Source organism: Lontra canadensis, unplaced genomic scaffold (assembly GCF_010015895.1).
Source record: "Lontra canadensis isolate GAN:19392208 unplaced genomic scaffold, GSC_riverotter_1.0 scaffold5, whole genome shotgun sequence".
NCBI lineage: Eukaryota > Metazoa > Chordata > Mammalia > Carnivora > Mustelidae > Lontra > Lontra canadensis.
The window spans coordinates 14779164-14793050 of record NW_022630999.1 but is presented as its reverse complement, the minus strand read 5'-3'; the positions used below and the strand labels follow the sequence as shown (position 1 = coordinate 14793050).

The following is a 13887-nucleotide window of genomic DNA, read 5'->3' as shown; positions in this document are numbered from 1 at the left end:
TGACCAGTTCTTGAACATAACTGAGAAATTTTCCTTCTCTGGGCTTCAATCCCCGTAAGTGAAAAGGTTGGACTAGGCAGTCTCTAAGGGCCATTACACCTCATAGAGATCATCTGTACATATTCCATTTGGAAAGGGTTGACAAAATTTTTCCACAGATTTTCAGTTTAAGCAATTTGTGAGGTCACTCAGCTAGCAAGCGGCAAAGCTCTCTCTCAAACATAGGTGTTGCTCTAAAAGCTTTTTTTGCTCTTGACCCCTGGTCCTATAATGAGACATAGATCAGGGTGAAGTTCTCTTCTGAGAAAGGAGAAAGGCCATCTCCTAGTGACCAGGTATTTTGGGAAATTCTGCCCTTCCCCGTGTTCAGTCACGTAAGAGCTCTACTTACTACTTTGCGGCCACAGGACTTTAGAGAAAAAAGAGACGAGAGACAGGATTACACTGGAATCTTACTTAGACGCAACTCTACACGTTCCATTTCTGTGCAGTTATTTGCTACTCTTCTTTAAAAACAGGGATTCAGGTCCAAGGCAAGAAAAACGTTTTTAATAAACTTTTATTTTTATATTCAAGATAAAGCATATACACAATTGAATGTGGAAATAAATAATTAGAAATGCTTTGGAAACTTCCATTTTCCCTCTCAAACTCAAATTTTTTTTTAAACTCATAAATCTTTTTGATTTTAAGAAAAACGGCAACTATAATACCAAGAAAAAAAAGAATCACCATTTTGTACACAAACATAAAGCTGCCTCCTATAGGGTTTCGTTGGTTTTAATAATAACACAGAAAAAAGCACACAAGACAAAAAGACTCTTCAACAGATTTACTCAAACAGCTTTGCTCGAGAAGAAAAAGGCACAGATTTAAGGGGATGACAATGATTATTAAGAATATAGTAAATGGGGGCTCAGCCAAAAAGTGACAACTTTATGAACTAAGGAAAAATGAACAAAATGAACTCTTTCCAATTATCTGCCTTCATTAAAATGAATTCTTAAATTAAATTGTATAAACATATGATATAAAGGTGGTACTCAGGAATTGTCTTTGTATATTTCCTCTATGTACAAATCTTTGTATACAACTTCAATGTTCCTTATACATTTCCTATATACCAAAATGTGCCAGGGCCTCCAAACTGCATGCCCTGAATCCTTGTGGAACTTGCCAGCTGCTGGGCGACCCCTTCTGGCTTGTGCCAGAATACCTGGGAAATAAATAGGAGGGGCCAGTCAAATGTAGTCATCTTCCACTGGCTCCCCATTGACATCGCAGTAGTGGATGAAAATGGCCACTACTCTCTGAAATACACCCTTCTTCATCTGACGCATCTCGGAGATTTCTTCTCCTATTGTTTCCATACAGATGTCCGCAGATAGCTGCCCTTTCCTTCGAGGAGCATAGATGGTGCCTTGGAAATTAGAAAGTAAAGGGGAAACATGTAGGATTATGAGAATCATCTGAAGGTCACTGGTGAAGCTGGTACATGAGAAAAGCCTATGTGCTGTAATGTGATGCCACTGAACTAGGTGTAGCTCCCGGACTGGGCCCCATGTTACACATGCCATGCCACCACCCACGTCTGGGGCCACGGACAGCGCGCATGATTAAAGGCCCAATGTGACAACGCACCAGACAGGTAAGTCACAGATACACGTATGTGTATTCTTCCAAACTGGCTTCTTCATAAAGTATGTTTTTAAAACTTCCTACAAATGGATGTTCAAGTGTGCTAACACTCAGAAGAACTCTATTCAAAAGGGCCTTCAAGTTTTTCCCCAAATAGCTACACCTGAATTGTAAGTTCCTCTATGTATGAGAAGCGGTTCATAAGGAGAATAATCATTTGTGTAAATGGAACAATTTCAAAACAATACAACTGACAAACTCTTAGTCAAGAATAAGAAAATTATAAGCATCTAGGTAACAAAAACATCTAGGTAGAAAAATCTGTCTCCAGGACTCCTGCCCACCAACCTTTATATATCCATAGTAAGTCAACTTACTGTACAAACTGAGAGCTGCTACTGGCAGGGGGAGAACCAAACAGCAACAAAAGGCAAATAAAAACATTTACATGAGCAGCTGCGCTCTTTCCACAGTTTGGCTATTGTGGCCACTGCTGCTATACAGCTGGGGTGCAGATACCCCTTCGGATCACTATGCTTGCATCCTTTGGGTAAATACCTACTAGTGCAATTATTAGGTTGTAGGGTGGCTCTGTATTTTTTTTTTTTTTGGACACGATGTACATATACACAACGGAGTATTACTCAGTGATCAAAAAAAAAATAACTACCATTTGCAACACTGGGATGGAACTAGAGGGTACTATGCTAAGTGAAGTAAGTCAATCAGACAAAGATAATTTTATGATTTCACTCATGTGGAATTTCAGAAACAAAACAGGATCACCGGGGAAGGGAAGGAAAAATAAAGTAAGATGAAATCAGACAGGAAGACAAACCATAAGAGACTCTTAAATCCAGGAAACAAACTGAGGGTTGCTGGGTGGGAAGATGGGTGGGGGAATGGATAACTGGGTGATGGGCAGTAAGGAGGGCATGTGATGTCATGAGCACTGGGCGTTGTAGGAAACTGACGAATCCCTGAACTCTACCTCTGCAGCTATCACACACTATATGTTAACTGAATTAAAATAACATTTTTTAAAAATTTAAAATATTTAAAATACCCCCATTTACATGAGAAGCAATATAAAGGCTACATACACTGCTTTTAACTCAAACAAAACTTTAAGTATCTAACACAGTAGGATATATTCAAACTAGAGAATAAAAATCAGGTCATAATTACTTTCTTCATCATCTTCAAAATCGTATCTGGCGAAGCTGTTGGGTTCTGCGGCCCGTAATGATCTCAACCAAGGGAAGTCAGAGATCATGGAATATGGAGCTCCATCCACAACCCCTAAAAGAAAACACATTAACAGTGCTGCTGGTGTGGAAGTAAGAACAGGGCCAAACACTGTAATACTTTGTAAGCAGAATGTACAATGTGCTTTCTCTCATCTGCTTCGGATTATTTTGGGGATGGTGAAGACTCACAGAGGGACAGTAGTATGCATCTGGTCCCTACTACCGGCAGATACTCAGAACACCCATTCCTACCCTGCTACGGCCTGTCTCTCCATCTAATCAGTGAGCAGCTATGAAGGTGCCCAATCAATGGTCAATGCTCACCTTCTAAAGTGTAGATTTCTCTCCCCCAGGGGTACTTGGGGTATTTCTTTAAGTCATCTTCACTTCGTGTGGCTTCAGGGAAGAATTCATACTTAATGAGTTCTCTGGAGGCAACAAGAAAAATTAAGTAAAAATTACAAAACTGGATACAGTGCTAGGGTGTGGGGAAGAAAGGACCTGTCAAAGTTGTATCGGGCCTAAAGTCCAATGAACATCTCAAAGGAAGTATTAAGTAGCTAACAGAAGTAGACAACTAGAGGATACCTATCTAGTCAGGTCAAAATTACTTTCCTCACTATCTTCAAAATCCTACTGGGAAAAGAAAGCAAGCCACTCTAATCAAATGTCTTGTGTACATAAGGTGCTAAATAAAACATTTATATAACAAATCCATAAAGAAGTCCAACTTTCTGATGATGTGAAACATTAAGTTTAAAGATCTTTAATTTCATCTCTTTGCCATGCACTGGGGCTAAAGGAATGAAGTCAATGCACATGTATGGTCTGTTCCTGCAATTTTTCTCTAAGTTTAGAAATGAAGTTACAATTATATACGCATGCTTTTCAGTTTTAAGTACTCATTTCCCTCCATTTTTTACATCTTGTATGTCCTATGGTTCAGTGCCTGAAAAGCTCAGACAAAATCATTTCAAACAAAGAGCAATTAGGATTCCTTTCTGGGACCCTTTGCCACAGGAAATGACCAAAAAACCCTTCCGGGGCCACAGATTACTTACTGGTTGATGTTTGCTATCGTATCCATCCAGCTGCGGATGCGCACCTTGTTCCGGACGTTGGGAGGGTTACTGAACTCATGGATGATACAGATATGGTAGGGGTAGGGGCCGCTAAACAGCTTCTGCTCCAGGGTCAGTGTGTCTACCTGCGGAAGACATCACAGGGCTCTGGACCAAGGAAGAGAACGCCCTGCAAATCTCTCTTTAGAGTATGAGTCACCTTTCTTTGGAACCTGTTTTAAAATCTTTGGTGGATTTGAAAATCAAACAGTCACATTCAGTCCTGAACACAGCTTGCCATGCTGGGAGTGGGGCTTAGTAAAATTCTTCTCAGCAAACTTGCTGATTTACATGTTCCTGTTATATACACACCCACTAAAGCAGGGAATCCTGATGCAGGTAACTGACCCCGGGGATCCACTTCTGATTATGTCCTCCACAGCTCTACGTACTGGCTGCATTACAGAGCCACGAGTGTGTAGGTTCTATATACCCTATTCAAACCGGCCTACTGCCGAGCCTAAAGAACACATTCCCTTGTCCCCTTTGTTCACTTGCCTTCCTCTCAAGGAGCCCTCTTCCCCATCTCTATTGAAGCAATCCCACCTTACCATCTTAATGGCAAATATGTCTACCTCCTACTGGAAAAGCAAAGTTCTCAAGAGAAGGATGATGCACTATGTGTTCTTCAACCCCAGAAAACGATAGACAACAAATGGTATGTTTGTTGGAATGAATCTTCTGGGGCCAAGCTTAAACGCTGACTGTAACGATTATTTATTATTTCCTTTAAACTTTATTCTAGCACCAAGCACAGAGTCATACATACAATGATTGCTCCTCCCCTCTGCCCAGTTTTACTGAGAAGTAATCGACACACATCACTGTGTAAGTTTAAGGCATACAGCATGATAGTCTGATTTACATACATTGTGAAATGAGGACCATAACAGGTTCAGCCAATATTCATCTCTTATGCAGATATGATAAAAAGTCACTTCACATATATTCATTTAACTATCATCGGTGTAGGTTTTTATTCTAATTTTACAGATAACGGAATAAGACAAAGAAGCCAAGTAATCTGCTCCCAGTCAGTGAATAAGAACTTGAATCAGGCTGTCTGAAACCAGAGTCTGTGCTCTTATAAGCACAGGCAAGTTTTGTTAAGTATAAAAACTTAAATTTTAACGATGGCCCTCATCATATAGCTTGCTAAAACCCACAAAAATCAAGCAGAGAAGTATTAAGGACGAAGACTGGCCAGGTAGTCTAGCTTGGCTAAAAGAACTGTGTAGAAATCTAAAGACTCATTATCACAGGTTGAGCAGATAAATAAATTCTGAGTCGAAAAGGTCAAAGACTAAAAAACCAAATCACTGCAACAAGCTCAGAAAAGAGCAGAGCGAGTTCGCTACCTGCTGCATCGGGCGTAGGTATATGATGCGGTTTCTGTCAGGCGGCATCCGGAGGATCTGATCTAGCACTTGATCCATGTTCAGCTTCTTGCATTGTGCGTAGTCGAATCGATTCACAATGGGGGCATTTTCTACTTTTAAATGTTTCAGTACCCTGCACCTGGTAGCTACAAAAGGAAAACAATGGTAAGCTCTACAGATACTTTACACAAACTAAAACAGCAGTGTATAGCCCATCTGGAATCATTCTAGAAGGACTGGGAGAATCTGTATTAGCAACAAATACTGCAGAGGGGGACATCTCTAACCTAGGTCAAGCACTGTCATCAAGTACAATTAACAGCGATCAAAATGATTTGAAAATGTCATAGGGTGCCCGGCTGGCTCAATCAGTTAAGCGTCCGACTCTTGGGTTTCAGCTCTCGTTGTGATCTTGGGGTTGTGAGACTGAGCCCCACATCAGGCTCTCCACCCAGTATGAGTCTGCTTGGAAGTCTCTCCCTCTCCCTCTGGCCCACGTGCTTGTGCTCATGTGCACACTCTCTCTCAAAGTAAAATTGTTAAAAATAATAATAATAATAATAATAATTCTGTCCTGTTTAAAAGAAGGCGGTCACCATCATGTTGAAGGAATGTCAAGGTACTTTTTCCTAGCTAAGATTTTACTGGTAAAGAGTCCATGTTCCAGAGGGTAATTTTCCTAAACATAACAACTGTTTATAAAATACTTACCAAAAAGAATGAATGATGGTAACTATTAAATTATACAATCTTATGGGTAATGTTCAAATAAACCTAGAACAATTTACAAATACTATCACATATTCACCCACAGGAAATGAGCAGAGTTGATTTTAACTCCTATCATAAGCATAAAAGCAAAACCTTTAAAAACCCAAAATATTTGGATACTTTGGTCTGAAGCTATATAGTCCAATGTGGTCATCTTCTTTTTAAATTGCTATTAAAACTAAAGTGTATTAAAATGAACAATTCAGCTTTTCAGGCATTAGCCACAGTTCAAGTGTTCAACAGTCACATGTGGCCAGTGGTTACCATACCAAGCAGTGTAGATACAGAACATACCCATCATTGCAGAGTTCCACTAAAAATGCTGGCCAGAAACACGATTAAATATGCTCCCTATTTAACATATAAGTGTCGGCTTACAGAGGAAACCGGTGCTATATAATAAATGCATTTAACTGTAACAGTAGGCTAACTTCAGAAAAATATCCCCTTCCTTTTTTTTTACCCCAAAATTCATTCTGATTCGATTTTTACTATAGATTTCAAAATGGTCCAATTCAAGAGAGAATCAGATGGAAGATAACAAAAAAACCAGACGGCCAACACGCTTGATCTCTTCAACATTTCATAAAGACTTCTTCTATAACATCTTGACACAATGTCATCACCTGCTGAGCAATTGAGCTCTGTAACTAACTTGATGTTGGAAGGCTAAGCAAGTCTCTGCCTTTCTGACTCATTTTCTCCTTCTGGAGAAAGGAGGAAGGAGAAGCAGGGCAGGTGATAGGAAAGAAGGAAAAGAGAGAGGACCAGATGGTGATATGGAGCCGATGGCTCTGCACTATAAAACCAGACAACGCTGAGGTCAGTTCGGGCCTCAGTTAGTCATTTCACCCACCATTAACTCAGTCAGCAAATATCCAGGGACAGAGATTCTTACCTAGGATCCCTGGTCTCATGATAAGCTGAGCTAAACAATTTGGTTTAAGGGCAAACAAAAGGCAGGACCTGAGGCCATGCGATCCATCACTAGGTTTAGAGAAGATATGTGGAGAATGAATCCTCAGAGTCAAGTGCAGAGGTGAAAAAGATATTCTCCAAGAGATGAAGAGAGAAAAGAACAGGAAGTCAAAGCAGCTCAAAGGTTGCGAGGCAGATTCTCAGATCTCAGAGGGGAGAGTGCTAACAGTACTGCCTTAAGCCAGGCTGGGCTCCTCTGCTGTTACAACCTCTGGGCTTCTGAAGGGCCCCCTGATTATGGTCTAGGAGCAAAGTCCAAGAGGAGATGGTCATTTAGTAGATATTTTAAAACTTCGTTGACTGGAATGGAGTAAAGTATTACCTCTTAAGGGTGAACATAGGGTCTAGAGATTTCTAGAATTCAGGAGAGGTAGCGTTTAAATCGTTTTATCTCTTCTTTCTGGAATTTTCCTAGTGTATGACAAACTGTTTGCTAAGGATTTCTTTGCTTTGCTTACTAGAAGTAACAGACAAATGCAAAGAAAAGAAAGAAAAGAAAGCCCCTAATACTCCAGTACAAATATAATACAAACTAATAATATTAGGTATGCTTTGAGTTAGCGGTCAGACCCTCCACTATATATGTGTGTACATATACACATAGACATGCACATGCACTTTCTGTATTTAATCTTCAAAAATAGGTGTTTATAGGGTAGATATAATTATGTATAATTTAAAATTGAAAAAAAAAATGAACACAGACAATATATAACTTGTCCAAGGCAAAAAACATGTCATATCTTCATAATTCTACACGGATAGGTATAAAAAACATAATTTTGAGTGAAAATGGAGAAATGGACATATCATACATGCGAAATTTTAAAAGCTCACATAAAAAATACCCTACCCTCTTATTTGTTCATAGGTAAATACATGGATAAGTAGAGATGCACTATTAAAGGAATGAGTAGAGGCGGTGAAGGCTGATAAGACGGGCAACGTGGGACAATGGGACCAAAAGGAAAAGCCTGAACTAAGGATAACATGCCACGAACTGAAATTCTGATTGATGATGTCAATCAGACCTACCGCCATTAAGTATGTAAGGCACAGTCCCCACTTCCGGCAAAAACACAAACACACAACACAATGTCATATAGCACGGCCCACGGTCGAGAGAGGATTCGAACTGAGATCTACTTGACTCCAAAGCCCACCATGTTGTAAATCTACTCCGTCAGATCAAGTAGCAATTATCATTTGGAGGAAAGCAAAGGAGAGGCTGTTTTAAAAGATGAAGTCTCACGTGCTCCCTCACAAATACCATGGAGGAGCTGCTTGAGAACTACAGAACAAGGACAGAATCAGAAATAATCCAAGGTAATGATTCCTTTGAAAAAAATAAAGAAATGTTACTGTAGTATTTATGAGTCTTTAATTCTTTAAGCTCATCTGTGATGCTTTTGGATGACACAGGCCTAGATCCATACCATGGATGAACATCATCTTGGGACAGTCCTTTAACACGAGATCTGTGATTCCACAGTTGGTCATAGTGACTCCAACAAGATTTTTGGATTTTAATACAAGGACCTACAAGGAGAAAAATGTTAAAAGATGTGTCTTTCTGCAGATTTTTGTTTTAAAGTGTAAAGGTTTTCATTGGCACAAGTTAAGAAGTAGTATTACCAATTTCTTCTTTTGGGGCAAAAAATTAAAAAGATGGAAACTTTAACCATTATTCAGGAATTTGGCTGAACTGAAAGTTAAGTGGGCTTTTTTTTCCCTTCACCTGCACATGGTCATCCTCAATGACAGGGTCACTGGTACTGGTTGACTTATCTGCTGTCCGCTTTCGCTTCATGGCATGACGTGGCTTTGTTTTGGCAACTTCTAGAAAAAGGCAAGAGGAAAATCCAGTTTTCAGCTATTAGCTTTCTTTCCATCAAGAGAACACATTCAACCACGTATTGCATATAACTCTATCGAGGCAACTCTCAAATCTATGACTTGGTTCCCAATAGGGTATCACCGGATTATATCCCAACAGAACACATGACCGCTATTTCCAACTAACTATTCCAAAACAAGATCGCCCTCCATTATCTCAAGCCAGTTGACATCATATAGGATTATCCCTTCTCATACTTTGGCCCTATCAACAATCTAATTGGGTATTAACTTAACTCCTTGTTATACCCATCCTAAATCCCAGTAGTATTTAGGATGGCTATAACAACCCAAACTACTGGTGGATTAAACTCACCACTTTCCTGCTGAACTTTAAATTACTAACTACTGCTTAGTAAAAATATTTCAAGGCCTGATATCTAGTCTCAATTTTATTCCAAACCATGTCCTAGTCATTTGCCACCACCAGAGCATCTGAAACCAAAATCATTCTAGCTCCTTCTGCCTCAAACAACCTTTCCTGACCTCACTTATTGAAATTCTACCCATTCCTGAAAAGTCCAGCTCAAATACCACTTACTCTAACAAATTACAGGGGCCCCGCAAAACTTTTAAGTGGTTCTGAATTCCCTGCATACTTGTTTTGTTTCTCCACTTAAACTAAAAGTTCCCTGAAGGCAAGAACATTGCCTTATTTCACCTTTTTGTCAATGTCAGCCACTAGCAGTGATCTAAAATGGACATCTACTGAACAAATGGCACTCGGCATTCACTGAATGAATGAAGGAGTGCACTGCAGGTGCAGAAATGGTGTAACAATAGTAACAAATATTTACTGAGCGCTTACTGTGCATCAGGCACTTTACTAAGGGTTTTACTTGCAATAACTAATAGAATCCTGAAGACAGCCTGAGAGAGAGATTATTCTCCCCGTTTTACATATGAGGAAACAGAGACAAGGGACGGTAGAGCAGCCTGCCACGGTCTTAGTGGTGGACCCAGGAGGCAACACCAGACAATGAGAAAACCTGCAGTCTTTTAACTAGCCAGATCCTGGTTAGTAAAGCCCGAACTCATTTACTAGTGCTGTTCTAAAACCTGGCAGTTTAATTTTAAGAGCAAATATTGTGTTGATTTTATTTAAAGGCAAGGTCTAAATTCATCTCTGAAACTTTAACAAGCACATATACATTCTAAGACATGACACTAAAAAAATCACTGTCCTCATTTTTGACAAGCGTTCTGTAGGACAGCATTTATTGAATGCAGTAAGGTTGATCTTCATGAATTAAATCTCACCCCACTGCCTTTGGATACCACTACTAGATTACAAACATCCTACTTGGTAAGTAACTTCAAACGAAGTTTAGAAAGAAAGATAAGGAAACAAGGTGCCAATACTGCAAATTTCCAAAAGGCTTCAGTTAGATGGGAACTCTAGAGATCTAATCCAAGTGCCTCGCCGCCCGCCACCCGCCCAACACCAGAACCTTTCCTCTACCATTTGAAACCTCTGTGAAATCTTACGACGCAAACCAACTGAAAGGAGCTACTCTGGTTGAAAGCTAAAAGAGAGCCTAGGAGTTCTACCCATGGAACTTCCTCTAAAGACCCTGAACCCAAACAAAACCCTGGGGTTCCGGAAAAAGAAGAGAACTATTGATGTAGCCAGCCCACTGAAGGCCTTCTTTCACAGTATTCCTGAAGGAACTTCATGCAAAATCTAATTATCTTTATTGACAAGGAATCTGCTAAAGGTAGCACATTTCAGATGACAGATAAAATTCATACACCTGTTACAACCAATTAATAGGACCTGGTTTGTCTCCCAGTACCCAAAAAATGAAAACAAACAAAAACCAGATCTGCTTCCATTCCTCTACGGCAGTGTTGAAACTAGAATCTTCTGTAGCATTCTCTTTTTATGATCTGATTCTCAAACTTTTCACCTTCCAGGAATGCTCTCTCCCTTAACTGATCAGAACATGGGGTTCAAAGTTAAATTTCCTGCTCTCCAGAGTACCCAAATTGGCAGTTCATATTTTCTAAGAAAAGTTGTAAAACAGAGTCACATTTTACATGTAGATGAGCATTAAAAACAAAGGCTTCCCAATGTAAAAGAAAAAAAGAATTCATGTTTTCTTCCCTCATGCCTCCCTCTTTGGGGACAATTCTCATGATTTCATACATCAACCAGTGTCAACATACCTCTCACGTTGGTTCCTACCACTTATTAAGTTCACAATTATTCACTGAGCCCCATACCATGTAACACATTGTGCTAGAAGCTGGGAATAAAATGCCAAATAAGCAGACATTGTCCCTGCCCTCATGGGAGCTCAGTCTATTGGAAAGACAGACAGTAAAACACAGAATTACAACACAGTATAGTTAACATTGGTGTAGGAGACACTACAGAAACAGAGAAAACAAACCAATTCAGTTTTGGGGTGTCAGAGAAAGCAGTTAGTATTTATGAGAACCATACCATATTAATCTTAAATGTTATTCTTTGATAATCCAAGTAGTTATTTTTGTGATATTTTATACAGTATACAATGAGGATACAAACAACTTACAGGTATTTATTCCCAAAATAAGAATTCACAAGATAGCTATGTTAGCTTCTAACAGGGTTTTAACACAACATAAGGCCATAATTCGAAAACCAAAATAAAAACTCAAACATTTTCTTTGAAAAAGTGATTTAAAAAAAAAAATCCATAATAATCAAGTTTTGTTCCTTTATTACAGTGGATTTTTCGCCTAAAAACTCTGAAGAGCAGAATGGCCAAGAGATATCAAAAACATGCTAGATCAAAAATAGCAAGTTGAAAGCTACTCAAATAACTTGTTCTTTCCAAAAGAGATCCAGAGAATACTAAAATCAGCACTTTCTCTCCAGCAAAGTTGTTACTGAAAGAAAATGGACATTTGCATTGTTGAAAAAATATGAGGTAGTAATTTACCTACTGTACAGTTAAACACACATTAGAAATCTCAAATTGAAAAAAAATCACGACAGATATAATTTACCTAGGAAAGTAAAAATGAGGGTTTTTTTCCCCCCTAATTTCTAAGAATTCTTTAACCTAAGAACAGTTCTAGACCTGAAACAAGTCAGAAGGAAATGGTAGAGGACAGCGGAGCATAAGACGACAAAAAAGTCAAAGCCCCTAGGGTTAATATTAAGTATTTATATTAAAAACAAAAAGAAAAAACCCCACCACAAAACAGTAACAACATTTACTGAGACAAAAGACAAAATGAGAGACAACACAGTCCCTAAAAAGGAAGACTCCACATTGTAAAAATAACAATTATCTTTTCAGTAGATCGATGTAATGGAATTCCAAAAAAAATCCCAAGATTTGCTTTTGGAGCATGACAAAATTATTGTAAAAACTATAACAATAAACGAGAAATGCGTAACTAGCCCAGGAAATTCTGAGGAAGAAGAAAAAAGAGGACACAACACTAGAAGAGAACAGAGTGCCCAGAGACAAAACTAAGCTTATCTCAGGCACATGACACAAAAAACATTTCAAAATAATGAATGAGAATGGATGCCGATAAACAGCACTGAAACAACTTTGACAATTTAGAATAAAAAAATTAAGTTCATTCCCACAGATTAAAATAAAGAGCTAATAAGCAAATGGATAAAAGAATGAGAAAATATGAACAATGATCTGAACCATGCATAAGGAAGGTCTCCCACTGCAGAAAATAAAGAAACCATAAAGGTAAACAAGTAGATCTGACTTGACAAACATGAAAAACCACGCAACAAAAGGCATCGTCACAGGAGTTCCTGTGTAATGGGCACAGAGTTTCCGCTTGGGAGGATGAAAACGTTCAGATGGATGGTGGTAATGGTTGCAGGACAGTGTGAACGTCCTTAATGCCAATGAAATGTACACTTCAAAATGGCTAACATGGTGTATTGTGTGCTATGTATAAGAAAAAAAAGTACAATAAAACATTTAAATTTTAAGGGAAATGTATTTTTCATCATATGGCAGACCTAGTGTTTGTAAAGCATAATGAAATGTGTGAACAAAACTCATATTCTATTCTGAGTTTAAGGTACTATGATTAGTACATAATTAAGGTCTCATATTTATCTTATGAAAGCTTATTTTTGTTAGTTTAGCTCCATATGATATGACTGGCCCTATTTAGCATATAAAAAAAGAACTAACTCTACATTCTGGAGCTAATTTTAAGATCTTCAAATTAAGGGAGACCTGAAGAAAATTAAAATATATTATTCATTGATACCTATTCATGAGTTAATAAAGGCAGGAGAGATTACTTAAAAGTAAGGTCAGAAATATAAACAGAACTATGAGAAATGTGCTTACCCCATCTAATCCAATGCCTTGGCATAAACATTATAAATGTTATCAATGAAATTATATACATATATATGTTTTGAATATATCTTCACCAAAAATAATTCTCAGCCAAACTACCTACTTACCTGCTTACCTCCTGGCAAACCTAACTGGAAGCAAAACTAGATTTCAGAAAGAATTACTAAATAATGCAGAGGCAGACAGAGGAGTATACCCATATGCTATGTTCCCCAGCCCCAGCAACTTCAGGTCCTTACCTTTTGGCTAAGGTTTAAAGCTTCACTAAGAGTCGTAACTTCCCTAAATACGGGCTGGGAGCAGAGTTGCACTGGGACTTAGACATCAGAATCAGTATGGTATTTAGGGTCAACATACAGAGTTATATTTTTCCCAGAAGCTTAACTATCTGAGTTTTCCTGGGCTGGAGGTTTTACAAGATGTTTCACGTGCCTTCCCCCCACCCGCACCACTGCTGAAAATTAGTTTAAACCCTGTACGATCACAGAACCCCAACACGGAATTCCATCTGCCA

At 38.7% G+C, this 13887-nt stretch overlaps 1 protein-coding gene across 8 annotated transcripts in view; it reads right to left on the bottom strand.

Moving 5' to 3' along the window:
• Positions 1-1231: 1231 nt before the first annotated feature.
• The window catches only part of FBXO38 (F-box protein 38), a 53766-nt gene continuing 41110 nt past the window's right edge, over positions 1232-13887 (bottom strand). For 7 of the 8 annotated variants that reach the window (XM_032851476.1, XM_032851478.1, XM_032851483.1 and 4 more), the window contains 7 exons: positions 8876-8976; positions 8574-8676; positions 5368-5534; positions 3950-4095; positions 3213-3316; positions 2827-2940; positions 1232-1420 (listed from right to left, as the gene is read on the bottom strand). In XM_032851476.1, coding sequence (XP_032707367.1) covers positions 1242-1420; positions 2827-2940; positions 3213-3316; positions 3950-4095; positions 5368-5534; positions 8574-8676; positions 8876-8976 — 914 coding nt within the window. In that variant the 3' untranslated portion in view covers positions 1232-1241. Of the gene's footprint in view, positions 1421-2826; positions 2941-3212; positions 3317-3949; positions 4096-5367; positions 5535-8511; positions 8677-8875; positions 8977-13887 lie in introns of those variants that run through there. The other variant, XM_032851481.1, reaches the window with a different exon arrangement.